Source organism: Onychostruthus taczanowskii, unplaced genomic scaffold, assembly GCF_017590055.1.
Source record: "Onychostruthus taczanowskii isolate IOZ18803 unplaced genomic scaffold, ASM1759005v1 scaffold4, whole genome shotgun sequence".
In the NCBI taxonomy this organism is placed as follows: Eukaryota; Metazoa; Chordata; class Aves; order Passeriformes; family Passeridae; genus Onychostruthus; species Onychostruthus taczanowskii.
In genome coordinates this window covers 20,306,661-20,320,834 of record NW_024501459.1, presented here as the reverse complement: position 1 = coordinate 20,320,834, position 14,174 = coordinate 20,306,661, and the positions used below count along the sequence as shown (strand labels likewise).

General features: G+C 42.2%; 1 protein-coding gene across 1 annotated transcript in view; it reads right to left on the bottom strand.

Moving 5' to 3' along the window:
* The window catches only part of LAPTM4B (lysosomal protein transmembrane 4 beta), a 59,477-nt gene that overhangs the window by 26,813 nt on the left and 18,490 nt on the right, over positions 1 to 14,174 (bottom strand). The window contains exons 3-4 of the mRNA XM_041413024.1: positions 7,656 to 7,729; positions 6,856 to 6,978 (exon numbers count right to left, since the gene is read on the bottom strand). Coding sequence (XP_041268958.1) covers positions 6,856 to 6,978; positions 7,656 to 7,729 — 197 coding nt within the window. The remainder of the gene's footprint in view (positions 1 to 6,855; positions 6,979 to 7,655; positions 7,730 to 14,174) is intronic.

Below are 14,174 nucleotides of genomic sequence, written 5' to 3'. Positions count from 1 at the left end.
CTGCATCCTTGTCAGGACAATTAACTAGACCGAGCTATAACTGTATTCTTGGCAATGATGGTGTAAATCCAGAGTAACCCCTTAATAACCCTTATTCCAGCACTCAGCCCAGTGCATCAGGAAATTATCTTTTTTTTTGGACAGCTGCTACTGAGAATAGCTCTTTATTTAGCGCTTCCATGAACTGTTCAGAGTGTTTAACATCAACAGCAGCTGTAACCGTCTGCAGATAGATGTTACATAAGCACATTTTCCGATTCTTGACAGCAATGTTTCTGTCCCTCTACTGAAGTTTTTATCATGCTATCTTGTCAAGGTAGAGCTAGGGAACTAGCTTGCTATAATTCAAAAAGTTACTGCTTTTTTTTTCTCCACAGGTTATTCTAAATATAGTGGATGCAGTCACCCAGAGACCAAGAAAGCAAGAGTATATGCAAAGAAACGATGCACTGAAAAATTAAACAAAAGCTTTATATGCATAAAAGTTAAGTATTAATGCCCCAACCTGCCCTCCTGTTTGCAGAAGGGACACCATAAGTTAGGAAGTTAGAAAGTCCAGTCAGTTAAGGACAGTTACAGTAAATCTATACCCAAATTATTTTTTCTGTACTGATATACTATTAAAAAATAGTCAAAATGGTTTGTGAATGTAATAAAAAATTCTTATTAAGACTTTGGTTCTCCAAAGAAGAACCTGTTTGTTGGGAACCAGTCACTGGTCAAAGACTGGATGACTGCATGCTGTGTTTATGGCCATAATCTAATGGGCTGTTTCTAGACATCAGCTCAAAAGGGATTTGCACGGGGGCAAGAAGAGGGCAGGCTAATGTCCAAGAAAGTTTCCACTTCCTTGAAAAGCAGGAACATCTGCTGGAGCCATGAACCCTGGTCAAGTCTGGGGCAAGCTGTGCTGCTCAGCAGCGCCTGGCCTTCCCTTACATCAGCACCAGTGTTTCAGCAAATATTTCAGCAAAGTTAGGAGAGCACATGAGGAACAAATACTGAAGTTTGTCCCCTTCAGGCTCAGCTTTCTGACTCTCTGTCCTGAAGAGATGAGAGGTGTAAGCACCCAGTGGGGCGGTGGGTGCTGCACCCATGGGTGCCATGGTCACCCCCACGCACAGGTGCCTGGGAGATCTTGGTGCAGGATGTAAAAACTAAAGTCAGTCTCTTCTGGAGCTTCCAGGTTTCCTGTGTGGGAGACAAAGCTTTCAGTTCTCTGATGGATAACCCAGGAGCATTGGGTCAGCATGGAAGAAACCCTTTTGGCTTTTTTTGCTAACTGGGCTGGGCCAGCCTATGAGCAGTCTGATCTTAAGTCACAACTACAAACCCCTTCAGTGCTCGAGGAAAACCAATTTATGATACCTGCACCTTTGGCAAAGAAGCAGGAAAGATGGCAGGAAGCATCTCAACTGGCTCCAGTCTCACACGGTACAGGGACCACACTGGAACTGGTACCATTAGGCAGCCCTTGGGGCTCCATCCCATGGCTGCAACTGTTCCCAAAGTCTCATTAATTCCCACAGAAAACAGGTACCAAGTGTTGTTCAGATGAATCAAACCACTGGTCTTCACTGACTGCAATGATGAACTTAAATATTGATGTGGATACATGAGGTGGGACAAGAAATTCTGCTCCTGTCTTGGGAGTTTGCTCCCCTGTGGGAAGACCAGTAGCTGAAATCCTGCTGCTGGGAAGGTTCCAGGCACCAGGCTTGATGCAGAAACTTCTGGAAAAATATCAGTGTCAGATGTTGTGCAAGGCTTGATGAAGCTGAGACTGAAATACAACTGGGTGGGAAAAATTAAGCCTATTATTGGAAATCCAGGAATGATTTTGGAGCAGAACATGACGAAATTTTCAATACAAACAAAAGGTAGTTGCAATGGTGTTGCACTGGCATGCTAAAGTCATAATTAAAGTGTCATTTATAACCTTGTCACAGACATGGAGATGGCTGTATGCATAGTAATTACCTGATACACTTCTAATTTAAAAAAATACTGCTTATTACTATCAAAACCCTATCAGACACTTAAAAACACTCTAAAATGTGCATGGGAAGTATATTTCTACTGCACTGGTATTATACAAATGCACGAGAAGAATAAAATGACAAAGGCAAAAGCCATTTCTCATTCCCTCAGCCTGCTTACATGACCTTTCATGTCTGCTTTCCCCTTGGATCACAAAAAATTCACTTTAAAATACAGTATGGATTGTCATTCCAAGTTACTATCCCCCTAGTATCGAAATCTTACAAAATTGAAAGAAAACAGCAATGTGTCTGTAGAATTTGTAAAGCTCTGCTATGAAGTTAGTGGTACTTCTTTGGAATTATAAAATGGCATTAAAAATGTCAGAAAGGATATTTTGGTTTTAAGCTTTAATTTATAGGAAAATTTATTTAGGTTAATCTCTTTTATGTTAGCAAGGCATTTCTCCATAAATTTAAAAGTATGAACTGATACCACCTGAATTGTTAGGCAGCAGCACTGCAGGCAGTCCCACAGTAAAGCTACTTAATATACTTTGAAATTTTGTTTAGATGAACTGTCATAGTCCTGCACTTTGTTTAGAAAAAAGTTTGCATAACTGAGTTGCAGACCAGCCTGTTCTGCACCTCTGCTTCAATCCATTTCATATGCTGTTATCAGATGACAGAAGACGAAGTGTTTAATTTGAAGGCTTTAAAACACCCATTTACCAAAGATTTAGTGGGATTAAATGAAAGAAATGTGCTTTAGGTCAAACTGCTTTAAACCTCTGCTTACACCAAGAACTAAATTATTTTTATTTTACACATGTTGGATTCGCTGTATGCAAAAGCTTTTGCTTTTTAAATGACAATGACCAAGATACCCAGTGTAACTCTTAGAAACTTTGATCATATGATCACCATAAAACTTACTAAATGCGAACCTTGTAACCTTTACTTATTTTACATGACCCTTCAGCTAAGATGCTCTTGCAATCCATGGCAGTTAAGTAGCACACCTGAGTGCAGCTGGGTATTAAAAGGCAACAAGAACTTTCCAAAGACACTGCTCCTAGGAAAGAAGAAGCCAGTATAGACTGATGTTACCAAACACCCTGTGAACACTACTGCAGCATTTTCAGCTATTGCCCCGACCAGCTCATTGGTATGTGCTCATCATCTTGCTAAAAGTACATGGAGAGTTTCACAATAGCTGTAACTCATCACCCACAGACTGACATCTGGCAGATGTGAAAGTAACTACAGTATGATACCAAAGTAACTATATAACAATTCCAGATAATAGTGACATAGAGATGGTGAAAGAAACAGGGTTTTTCTCACCTTAGAGCAAACAAAAAGTTACTCTGAGATTGCTAAATGTATTCTGTTATCAAATGCAAAGTTTCTTCCAGATATTCCATAATGGATTTAAAGAACAGTTGGGATTTTTCATTTACCTTATGGAGCTGTGCCCCTAAAATATCATTTCTCAAATGCAAAGCGGTTTTAGAGGAACAGAAACTGTAAGAATGCCAGGAAGAAGCACAATCCTTGTTCCTGCCTACTCTGGTAGACCACTGCAAAGGGGGTGAGGGCAAGACAACCCCCGAGGGCTTTGGGTTTGCAAACCATCAGGAGGGATCACACCCGAATTGCACTGCATTTATGATGTAATTGTTGCATTGATTTTCCTCTTGTCCCATGTCTGAGTATCTGATGACAGTGGATGTGCCCTTCACAGCTCCCGTCTGCTTCTGCCCACTCAGACAGAGGTGCTTACTCTGACCTAAATGTAATAACTTTATGCCAACAGATGCAGTCCTTCCAGATAAAGGGACAAGGGGCTCCAGTTGAGCCACTTGTGCTTGGGACCACAGCTAAGACACAGGAGGCATTATCAGCTTCAAAGCAGATGCAGAGCAGCTTCAAAACTTTTTTGAACGGGTGACATTAACTGTTCAAAATTCATCACAGCTCTTTGTAGTTTTTCCCCATCACTAATCTCCAACACAAATGACAAAATACAAACTAATCCTTGTTTCTAAATTAACTTAACTTGGACTAGCTTCCAGCTGCTCATTAGCATTATGCCTTACATCTAATTTAAACAGTGTTTTAATACCTCATTATTTTGCACATGAAACCTCTAATGGCACTATCTCTTGGTCTTCTTTCTCAGTAAATGAAGCAAGAAAAGCTGATTGCCTCTCATCATACTACAATATATTCAGCTTTTGTATTGGTTTTTTTTTTTTTTTTTTAGGAACTTTTCTGCATCATATTCAGCTTTTGTATCGTTTTTTTTTTTTTTTTAGGAACTTTTCTGCATGTTCTCTGACTTTCAAGCATTGTTTTTTACAACCAGACTCCATAAATAGATGAAGAAAATCCACACTACCGACAGAGAAGGGAAGTCTCCTCTCCCTTAATATTAATTGCTCTTTTTTCTGTCCACAAATCCCAAGAGCAATTTTTGCAAACAGCAAAACAACCTAGGGACCCTAGTTTTGGCACTTAAATCCCTAGGCTGCTAACAGGGTCACTGCATCCCAGGCACAGTTGTCAAGCCACATGCCCGTCTGTATTGCTCAGGCTTTTACATTTCTTTGCATTTATCTCTGTAGCAACATTAGTGGCTGAACTCAAGTTCTCAGGCAGTCTAGCTCAGTGTCAGCCACAGATTTTATTAGAAGTGAATTTGCTGGGGAAAGTCACAAGTACTGCCACTGGGAAATGCAGAGATGTGCTCACTCTGGGCAGTGCAGGGCAGGGTCTTCCAGAGGATAACACAGAACAGCCAGATTATACTCCTGCTCACAGCCTCTCACCAAAGGACTCGATCCCTCTAAACAATGAGCCTGGAGAAACTCTCCCATGAGAAGTGCCTCCTGGGGTCCAACGTTATTAATGGAAGTCAGGAGGAGCATGAAATCTACTGCTGATTGCTGGAGATCTTCCTCTACTCAAAATAGAAACTCACTGGCAGATGGTCAGCTTGACCACAAGCCTTTGCAGTCTGCCAGCTAACCTCTCCTAATCCATGTGATACATCCTGTATTGATCTGGTGCATTATTGTTGCTCTGAGCATCATGCTGCCAAGTCAAACATCTCATCAAAGCCCATTATTGCCCTGCCCATCTTTATTGATGGAGTCAGTAATCTTGTAGTGAAGGAAAATGAGTTTGCCTGCAGGACTGATTTTTCATGAAACTGTGCTGGCAGTCATTAATAATTTTTTTCTTGTCTAATCCATTATCAATTGACCGTCCTGTCAGCCCCAGCCCTTCTGTTATTATTCTGCTTGGTAGCAATGTCAGGCTAATCAGCCTATAATCATCCTGGAAATCCCCCTTACCCTTTTGAGCACTGACAGTTTAGCACTCCTGAAGACCTGTGACATTTCATTACCAGTCCAGAATATGATTTACAACAGCAAGACAAAGATGTGTGCAACCAAAGACGCAGCAGTACAGATGACAGAGTGCTCTGTTGCACCAAATCCCTTCCAAGACCTACTCCTTCTATTTCTGCTACAGAAGGACCTGTTATTTTTTTATTTGCAAGGAAATAAATGGCTGTTTTAAAACACATTTCAAGAAGAACAGCTGGTCTTTGCCCTTCTAGTGAGTCAGCTCCAAATGTAGCACCAGATTTTCAGCAGAAGAGCAGAGGCTTTTAAGTGAACATTTACCAGCCTGTTTTTATCCCCATCATGTTCTTGCACAGTGACCAAGACTGAGTAAAATGTGGTTACAACTCATGCTCTGGGAGGTGGGAGAGTTCTGCAGCCACACAGATGCTTGTGCTGCCAGAAGAGCAGGGCTGGCACCGATGCAGCAGCAAAGGTCTGTAGGCAAAGGACAGGCAGGAAATCTCCAGCAGTGGCAGTGCCAGCTGTAGCACTCCCAAACCATGGCTGTAATTTGCTCTTTTCCACTCATATCTCTGAGAACCTTTTGATTTATGCCTCTGCTTCTCTTCCAGTGCACCATCAGCTGTGAATGCAGGTGGGTGTTAAATAAGATGAAGGATAACAGGCTCCTGATCCATCCCAGCTCTCACTGGCAGGACACATTGCCTCTTCCTGCAGATTTGTGTGGCTACTTATCTGCCTGCTGTTTCTCATTACCTGTTATTTATACTGGCCAGCTTTCCATCCACACAACAAAGTTCACAGCCAAGCTAATCTGTAGTCAGGTTCTCAAGGCAGATTTTCAGAGACATTTGCAGCACTGGCTTCTCCAGAGCTCTGCAACTCCACGTGAGCCCTGCTGGCCGTGGGACGTGGTCCTGTGGTGAGACAGAGGCTGGTGGGCTCTTGTCTTTGCTCTAGGGGGTTGTGATCATATCTTGCACACTTATGCAAAAATGGCCATAGATGTTTGGCCAAAGCGGAATGAGAAGGTAAACTCTGAATGTCCCTAGGACAGAATCCAAAATATTTTCTAGCAAAACCAAACCTACTCAATCAAACTCCTGCCTAATTAAATGTGTTGTAGCTACCAAATAAATGAAAAGGAGCAACAAAATATCCTTGAAATAGTACCAAAAATAAGCCACTGGATACGAACACAATAATTCTGAATGCAAAAGCAATTATTCATCATCCATGTCTTGCAATATGAGTCTCATTCTAAATGAATGGTGCTGAGAGTTTTCACATCATTGCAAAACTCCCAAGCTTTTCACAAATATTGTAGTAAGTTACTAATGTAGCCTTGCAAGGATGTTGAATTCAGTCTGGCAAGGACTGAAAGAACTTCTCAAGGACTGTATGAGAAGGATATCACTGGCAAGAAATACAAGGCAGAAACTCCACCTTATAGAGTTTTTCACCCCCCAAAGGTCTGTGAACATCAAGTGATTTACCAGCTGACGGAGGTAGTCCTGAATTGTGCTGGGATAGACGAGTACACTGATGGCAACCAACGTGTTGAGAGCAAAGTCAAAGATCTGGTAACAGAAGAAAGGGATGATCCACGCTGCATGTTGCTAAAAAGGAAATAAATTAGAAACTCATCAGCCATAGGTTAAAATAGAAGAATATATGTCTTTCTACAGGAATCTAAGGAACATTTGACATGGAGTATTAAATCAGGCCTAAAGAAATATGACATTCAGCCAAAAGGTTTGGCCAAGGCAATTTGGCCACTCTACTGCAGTCATGTGTGTGGTGCAACTCCCACAACTCGTTACATTAGGAGATTTAGAAACCACACAATACTTTTCAAGGCAATTTGGCCGCTCTACTGCAGTCGTGTGTGGTGCAACTCCCACAACTCGTTACATTAGGAGATTTAGAAACCACACAATACTTTTCCTTTCTAATTAATAGGATTAATGTTGGAACAAACCACAGGCTTGGGAAGTGAATGGGAAAAAATTCCCTTAACTTTGATAGGTACAAGATTCAGTTCTCTGAATTCACCATTTGCCCAGAGCTTACTCCTGTCTGAAACTGCAGACAATCAACACAACTGCAGCAGGGGGCCCTGGGGTACCACTGACCTAAGCAATCAGTTCTGCTGCCTCTTCCACTTATTTTCCCTCTCCCAATTTTCAGCTAAACAAGTAAAGAAGCAATTGTTAGAAAACAATTTTCTTAATTTTGTTTCTATGGAGTTGTGTGGTTCAGTTCATTCGTGTCTTCCCCAGACGTAATGAATTACCTTATATGCACCATATGTAGCCATTGCACAGATCAGAATCATGAGGAGAGAAATTGCAGTGGCAATGCACATATCTGGAAAAGAGACACATCACATCAATGATTGCAGGCAAATTCAGAGCTTGGTTCAGTTATCTTGCCACCTCCCTTGTGCAGAGCATCTCAAAGGGCAGGGTGGGAGATGGGTGGAGATGGGGTCAGCTGCATTGCCCAGGCATTGCTGGAAGAAATCTCTGGCTTTTGTGGGGAACCCCCTAAGTACAAGAAGCACAGACAGTGCTTCTATCTGTTCAAGCCTGCAGCATTACACTGTGCTGACACACTGTGCAAACAACTACAGCCTCTATAAGACCATGGAGATGAATGGTCTAGTTTTTCTAAGCTTTTTCAAAAATCAGAAGAAGTTTTGACAGGACTATTTTACTGGTGATGCTGATATCTGTAGTGAGAATGTGTCTGCTTTTCTGCACTCCAGACTGGTTCTTCACCAACAGCTGCTGCATACCATTGCTCACATATCTCTGTACTGGAAAAGGAGCAAAACCGGCAGATAAAGTCATCTTAGCAGAAATAACTTCTTGAAAATTTTCATTTCAACCAATAATACTACAGAGATATATTTATTAATGAAAATGTATAACTGTCAGGAAAGGTAAAGCAGTAAAGGAAGGAAAATATTCTATTCTTTAAAGTTTTGATTGGAGGAATTACAGGACTCCTATCTTTTTATTCTACTGCTGATCAGCTTTCAATTAACATTTCATTCGATTTAAGAAGTTCCTAAGCCATGAACAGTTAGAAGATGATCCTTGGGGAAAAATTACATATTTGGTTGTTTCATATGCACCTCCCTAGGTATCACTACAGGCAACTGTCAGGAGATCAGAAGTGAATTTCTGAACTTGACCTTACAGTGAGTTTGGGAGTGCAGTGGAACATTGTGCCTATTTTCTGAGGTTAAACCAGTGCACAAAGAGAATGCAAGGTATATAGGACATGGCTTTAGACATCCCACCTCTGTTGGTATCTGAGGTACATGCTGTTCACATTGCTGACACCAGGTTTAAACTACCTGCCTTGATGAGGTATGTGGAGGAGCTCTGAGATGCACAAGCACACAACAGTGCTCAGAGTGTTCACTACCCTAACTTTGGAAGCATTCAAAGTGTAAAGATGGCATCATTTCATCACAGAGCTCCCACAACATCTAACTCCAGCACATGATGAGGAGCATCCCACAGCATGGAACGGTCCTCAATTCAACTCCCTGGATGCATCAAAATCAGGTTCTGGGTACGTGCCCTGGAGCATGTACCCCAAGTCTCTGAGAGGATCTGTCATTTGTGGACAGGTCTCACCTGCCACCACCAGGAAGCAGTGCAGGCTCAGCCAGGTGATGGCTGAGGAGGAAGGACAGGCACTAAGTCTTGTCTGTCATTATTTCCAGCCTACCAGAACGATCATCCATGTAGAGAACAAAGACCCAGTCCTTGATCCTCCTGTGCCTCAGGGAGCACAAACTTTGCCCTAGATGGCACTAATCCAGATTTCTGCATGCAGAGAGGAACCTGAGACTTGTGAAGCTGGAGGAAAAATGAGCACCTGCTGCTGGCAGGTGAGGACATGTCCATGCTTGTGTTCTCTGGCTCCTTGGGCACTGCACCTACCAACAGGAGGATTAAGGACTTCAGAACCCAGGTCTCTCCTTTTCCAGAACACTGCCTGTGTCCTATGTTTCAGGATTCTTGTTCTCCCTCTCTTACCCCCAAAGTTTGTCCTTGTGATTGCATAGGAACTCAAATGCCACAGAAGAAGTCCTATGGCAGGCTACTTCCTAATTTAATGGATTAAATTTGAAGGATAAAGTGCCCTTTCCTGGCATTTCCAGATGTCCTTTCTCACAGTAGAAATGCTTGAATCTTGGTCTCACTGTTAAAATAACTTGGAGGAGCACATTCAAACCACTGTAGTCTGATAAGGCCCTGAAGCACAGATGTCCTTTCTCACAGTAGAAATGCTTGAATCTTTGTCTCACTGTTAAAATAAGCAGGTCTCACCCAGGAGAGGAGCCTGCACTCAGCAGTGAGTTTAGCTCACCCTGGCACACCCTGCTGCCTTCAGAGTGGCTTCCTGCATCTCAGCTCATGGGTGCTACACGATGCATTGGGAGGCATGGGCTCCCTGCTCATCATTCAGGAGGGAGTAACATCTCAGTGCATCCCAAATTGCTCTCCAAAGGCACCTCCTTCTCCTCTTAGAATGTGTAGAGAATTCAGACAACCAGTGCAGTGTTTGAGCTGCATTACCTCGACCAGTCTCCAGGTTTTTAGGAGCTGTAAAGGCTGTGCTGTGCCTGTTAGAAGTGATCTGAATTCTGCCCTCAAGAGGAAGAAGTATCCACAAAATAAACTCTACTAATAAAAGGTACTGCCACCTCTTAAGACACTTCTGGTTGTGTGGCCATTTACTCTGGCTGCCTACATACATCCTGAGAAATCAAAATTATTTTGAATGGACCAAGTACAATTAAGGTAATGAAAGAAAAGAAGTGAAAATAGCTGCTGTAGTCACTAACCTCAACTGAACCTCTTGTAAAAGAGGCTCATGGATCAGTATTTTGATTCTGACCATCAGTTTGGAGGTACTGCTTATGCATTTGTTCTTGTTCCAAACAACCTCCTTCCTGAATCTGGGGGGAAGCTGCTGTCATTGTCATTTGCAGCAGATGCAGGAGTCACAGGTTCCGCTTTGCTGGTGACTGTGGCAGTACTGGTTCAGAGCCAGAGACCAGCAAATTGTGATGAACTTGACATTGAAGATCTGGTCCGACACACTCATGCTCCCTGTCTCCACTGTCTCCCTAACTGTGCTCCACCATGCCAAGTCCTAGTTGGCTCAAGCTAGTTCTTTCTCATTTAAGGCTTCACTGGGTTTTTTGAGCCATGTCAGCTTCAATTAATCAGAGTGAAACTAGATATGCAACACATTAAATGAGAAACTGACAGGGGTGTATGATTTTTTTCCAGCCATGCTGTGCTTTCTATAGCTAGAAGGGCTGTACTTGGGGCTGCTGAAGAAGTTATCCAGCCTATTTGTCCTAGATGGCTTTTTGAGTTTTCTCCTTGGGTTTAAAAAAAACAGTTGAGTTTTTTTCTCCTTGGGTTTAAAGAAACCAGTTGAGTTTTTTAATTCTTACACTTTGCAGTGACATCCTACTTCCCTGCCTCTTTGGAGAGAAGATGCTGCTGGGGCTGGGCAGAGCTTCTGTCATGGGGTACTTGTGTGCACAGCAAGCTGCAGCTCGAGCTCCCTCAAATCACCTCAAAAGTATTTCCTTGCCTTCGCCACTCCTCTTGCAAAGGAGGCTGATGGTGGGTGCTGCAGGGACAGGGAGGAGCAGCCAGCAAGGCCACTCCCAGAGTGTGGAGTCATGAAGACCCCAAACCCTCATCACCTGCCGCAGCCCTGGAGTTAATCACTGGCCCTCAGCTTTGAGAGCAGGGGTCAGAAAGCTGCTGAGCAGCAGGCTGCAGTCCTCAGGCAGTTTCTCCACTGTCCCAGCCTTATTTATCCAAGAGCCTCCTGACCGCCAGCTAAGGATTACTGCCTTGCTCTCTCCTGCAGGCTGCTTGTGCAAGCTTGAGGCCACTGCTGCCAGCCACCATGCAGCCCCCCGGGTCACAACCTGCACAGCTCCCTGAGAAAGAGAGGAGGGCACTGAGAAGGAAAGAGTATTCTGCACCTTTGGGCCCAGCACATTTATTCCAGAGTATAAAATCAGAGGGGAAGATGCTGCCCTGAATATCCTATACTGGGAAGGGATCTAGTTTTTTGCCCCTCCCTATATCTGGGACTCGTACTGCGTAGGAGGTGTTGATTGACAGGAATGTACCTACTCCACCACTTCCATTTATTCCCCAGCAGAAGTCCAAGCCTGCTGTTGGTAGATTTCTTTATAAAAATTTTCTATTTGAATTAATATTATTAAGTCCTGGTGCATGTCATATTCAGCTGAGATATCATCACATTATTCTCCCCTGTCCTGAGATGTCTGCTTGTCCTGTCTGCCCATCCCAGGGCAGGGACATGGGGAGGTTTTGACCTAAATTGCTGGTATCAGTGTCAAAGTTCCCCTCAGTTTCTGTAGGGCATGCAGAGGATGTCAATCCTTGTTGTCATGTGGCCTGTGAAGTATCACACACACATCTCTGACACTATGACAGCAGTAAATAAAACCAAGCAACACCCACAGCTTGTTTGGGCTGTTGACATGTCAGGATGATGATCTGTGTGTGTCTGAAGAAGCTGAACAGAAGGCTCAGGCAAAACCCTCTGGGAAGTCAAAATGAATTATAGGTCTTTTCCATCTCCTGCTCTGAGATTATTAGTCTTTCAACAGCAGCAGCATTACATTGAGCAGCTCACACATTTCTAATTTTCCCTAGTCCAGCTTCTAAACTCCCTCAGGAAATAATAAAAAGAAAGATGAGACTAAATGGGCTCAGTTGAATATCCAGCAGAGGAGGAAGCCCAGCATTTTACCATGTTCTGAGATGTACATCTTGGAGAGCCATACAAGCCACACACACTGGTGTCTTCCAGTACTCCCTCTGCCACATGGTTAAGTCTTGGCAGACTTTCCTCCCCCTTGCTTCCTTTTCTAGAATAGAAGGGAAAATAAATAGCCTAGAGCTTTTTTCTAGTGTTCAGGTAAATCCTTTCTTTGACTAATCAAACAGGTACTTTGGAGCCTCTGGTAATGCCCTTGGAACCACACTAAATCCTGGGATTAGAAGTGATGTTGCACTGGTATTTTCAAGCACTTTGCACTAGGCTGGCTGTGGCTCTGCAGGTGGCAGGAATTTTTCCCACTGCTGGAACAGGAAATTGAGATTTCTCCATAAACTAGGCACAGCTAGAAATAAATCTGAACACAAATATTGGTGGAATCCTGGTTTCTTGGAAGTCAAGGGAAACCTGTCATTAACTTCATTTGACTACTGTGACACAGCTGATAAGTTTTTTTCCAGATGATGTTTTCAGATCTTTTATGAGGGATCCTCTTACAGGAGAGAGAGGAAGGGAGTGACAAATTTTACATGTAAACTCTGTGTCTGCATTTTTTTGTTGTTTGCTATTGGTAGGAGCATCAATATGAAGAATAATGGCTATTAGTGTCTGTGTCATTATTATTTGTCAACAGAAGTACAGATAACAACGTTGGGATCTTCTTTAGCATAAAAAAAATTATGTATCTTCCTGTATTTCATACACATGGTTTCAGTGCATGCAGCTAACCTGAAAAAACACTTCTTCAAAAAAGACAAAAGCAGGAAAACAGAAAAGTATGTGGAAATTTTCCTGATGATTTATCTCATAATAAAGCATTTCATTACATTTGAACAAATCTAGTCATGCTTAAAGAATAGAAGAAAGAAATTATCTCCTGCCAGCTACTTCCAGTAACCATAAAAGTCAATAGGTTGACTCAACGACCTTTACTCAGTAAGGCACCAAACCAGAGGGAGTCAAAGAATAAAAGAAGACATTAATTCAACTGTTCATTCGTAATTTAACTGCCTGTGAAATGTTCCCTTCACCAAATGGAAATGAAGTTGCTTGGCCCATAAGCCATCCTTTCACAGTCTTGCAGGGCTCACTCCAGAAGCCTTGATAAAAATACACAGAAAATACAATTTTCAAGTGTAGATGGAAATCCCCAATGTACTTTATCTGACAGCTACTGCATTGCAAAACAGAATTACAATTTTAAAGCCTTGGGCACTGGCAGGCCTCTGATGTCAGCTATATAAAACCACACTGACAGACAGTTATTACCAAGGTTAATCTCTGAGAATTAGGACAAGGCAGTCAGTTTTAATATGTCAGAATCAGCTAGGAGCCCATCTGTATCTACTATGGTCCTTACTTTCTTAAATCCAGTTATATAAAAAGATTTTTAGTCAGAAGTTGTAGGTGGTTTTTCAATGAAGACACAAAGTTGCAATCACCCCTTATCATTAATTCAATGTAGACCTTCAAGGCATATTTGCATAAATACCTTGTGGAAATATTCATCCCTTACATGATACCCAGCATCTCTGGCACAACAATGGGCAATTTTTTTTCTCATGTGTGGGGCTATTGCTTCTCCTACAGACATTTTTATTGACTTCAGTAGGAATGAGGAAAGGACTTAGAACCTTTAGATGTAGATGGGGGAATTCTGAGCAGAAAGACACCAGTGTGATTAGCAACAGACCTTGTTTCAGACTACTGTGAGAAATGTTGAATATAACTATCTTGTGAGCAGAAATTAAAATAAACAGACATTTTAATCAAAATCACATTGAGGGAAAACTTGACTAGATATGAATTAAACAGTTTAATCAACAAACCACCAAATAACTTGGAAAAGCTATGGAACAAGAAAATATTCTCAAAGGAAAGGAGGTTTTGTAGGAGACATAAATGGCCTAGCTTACCCTTCTCTGAAACTATACTGAAGATTTTCTATGAT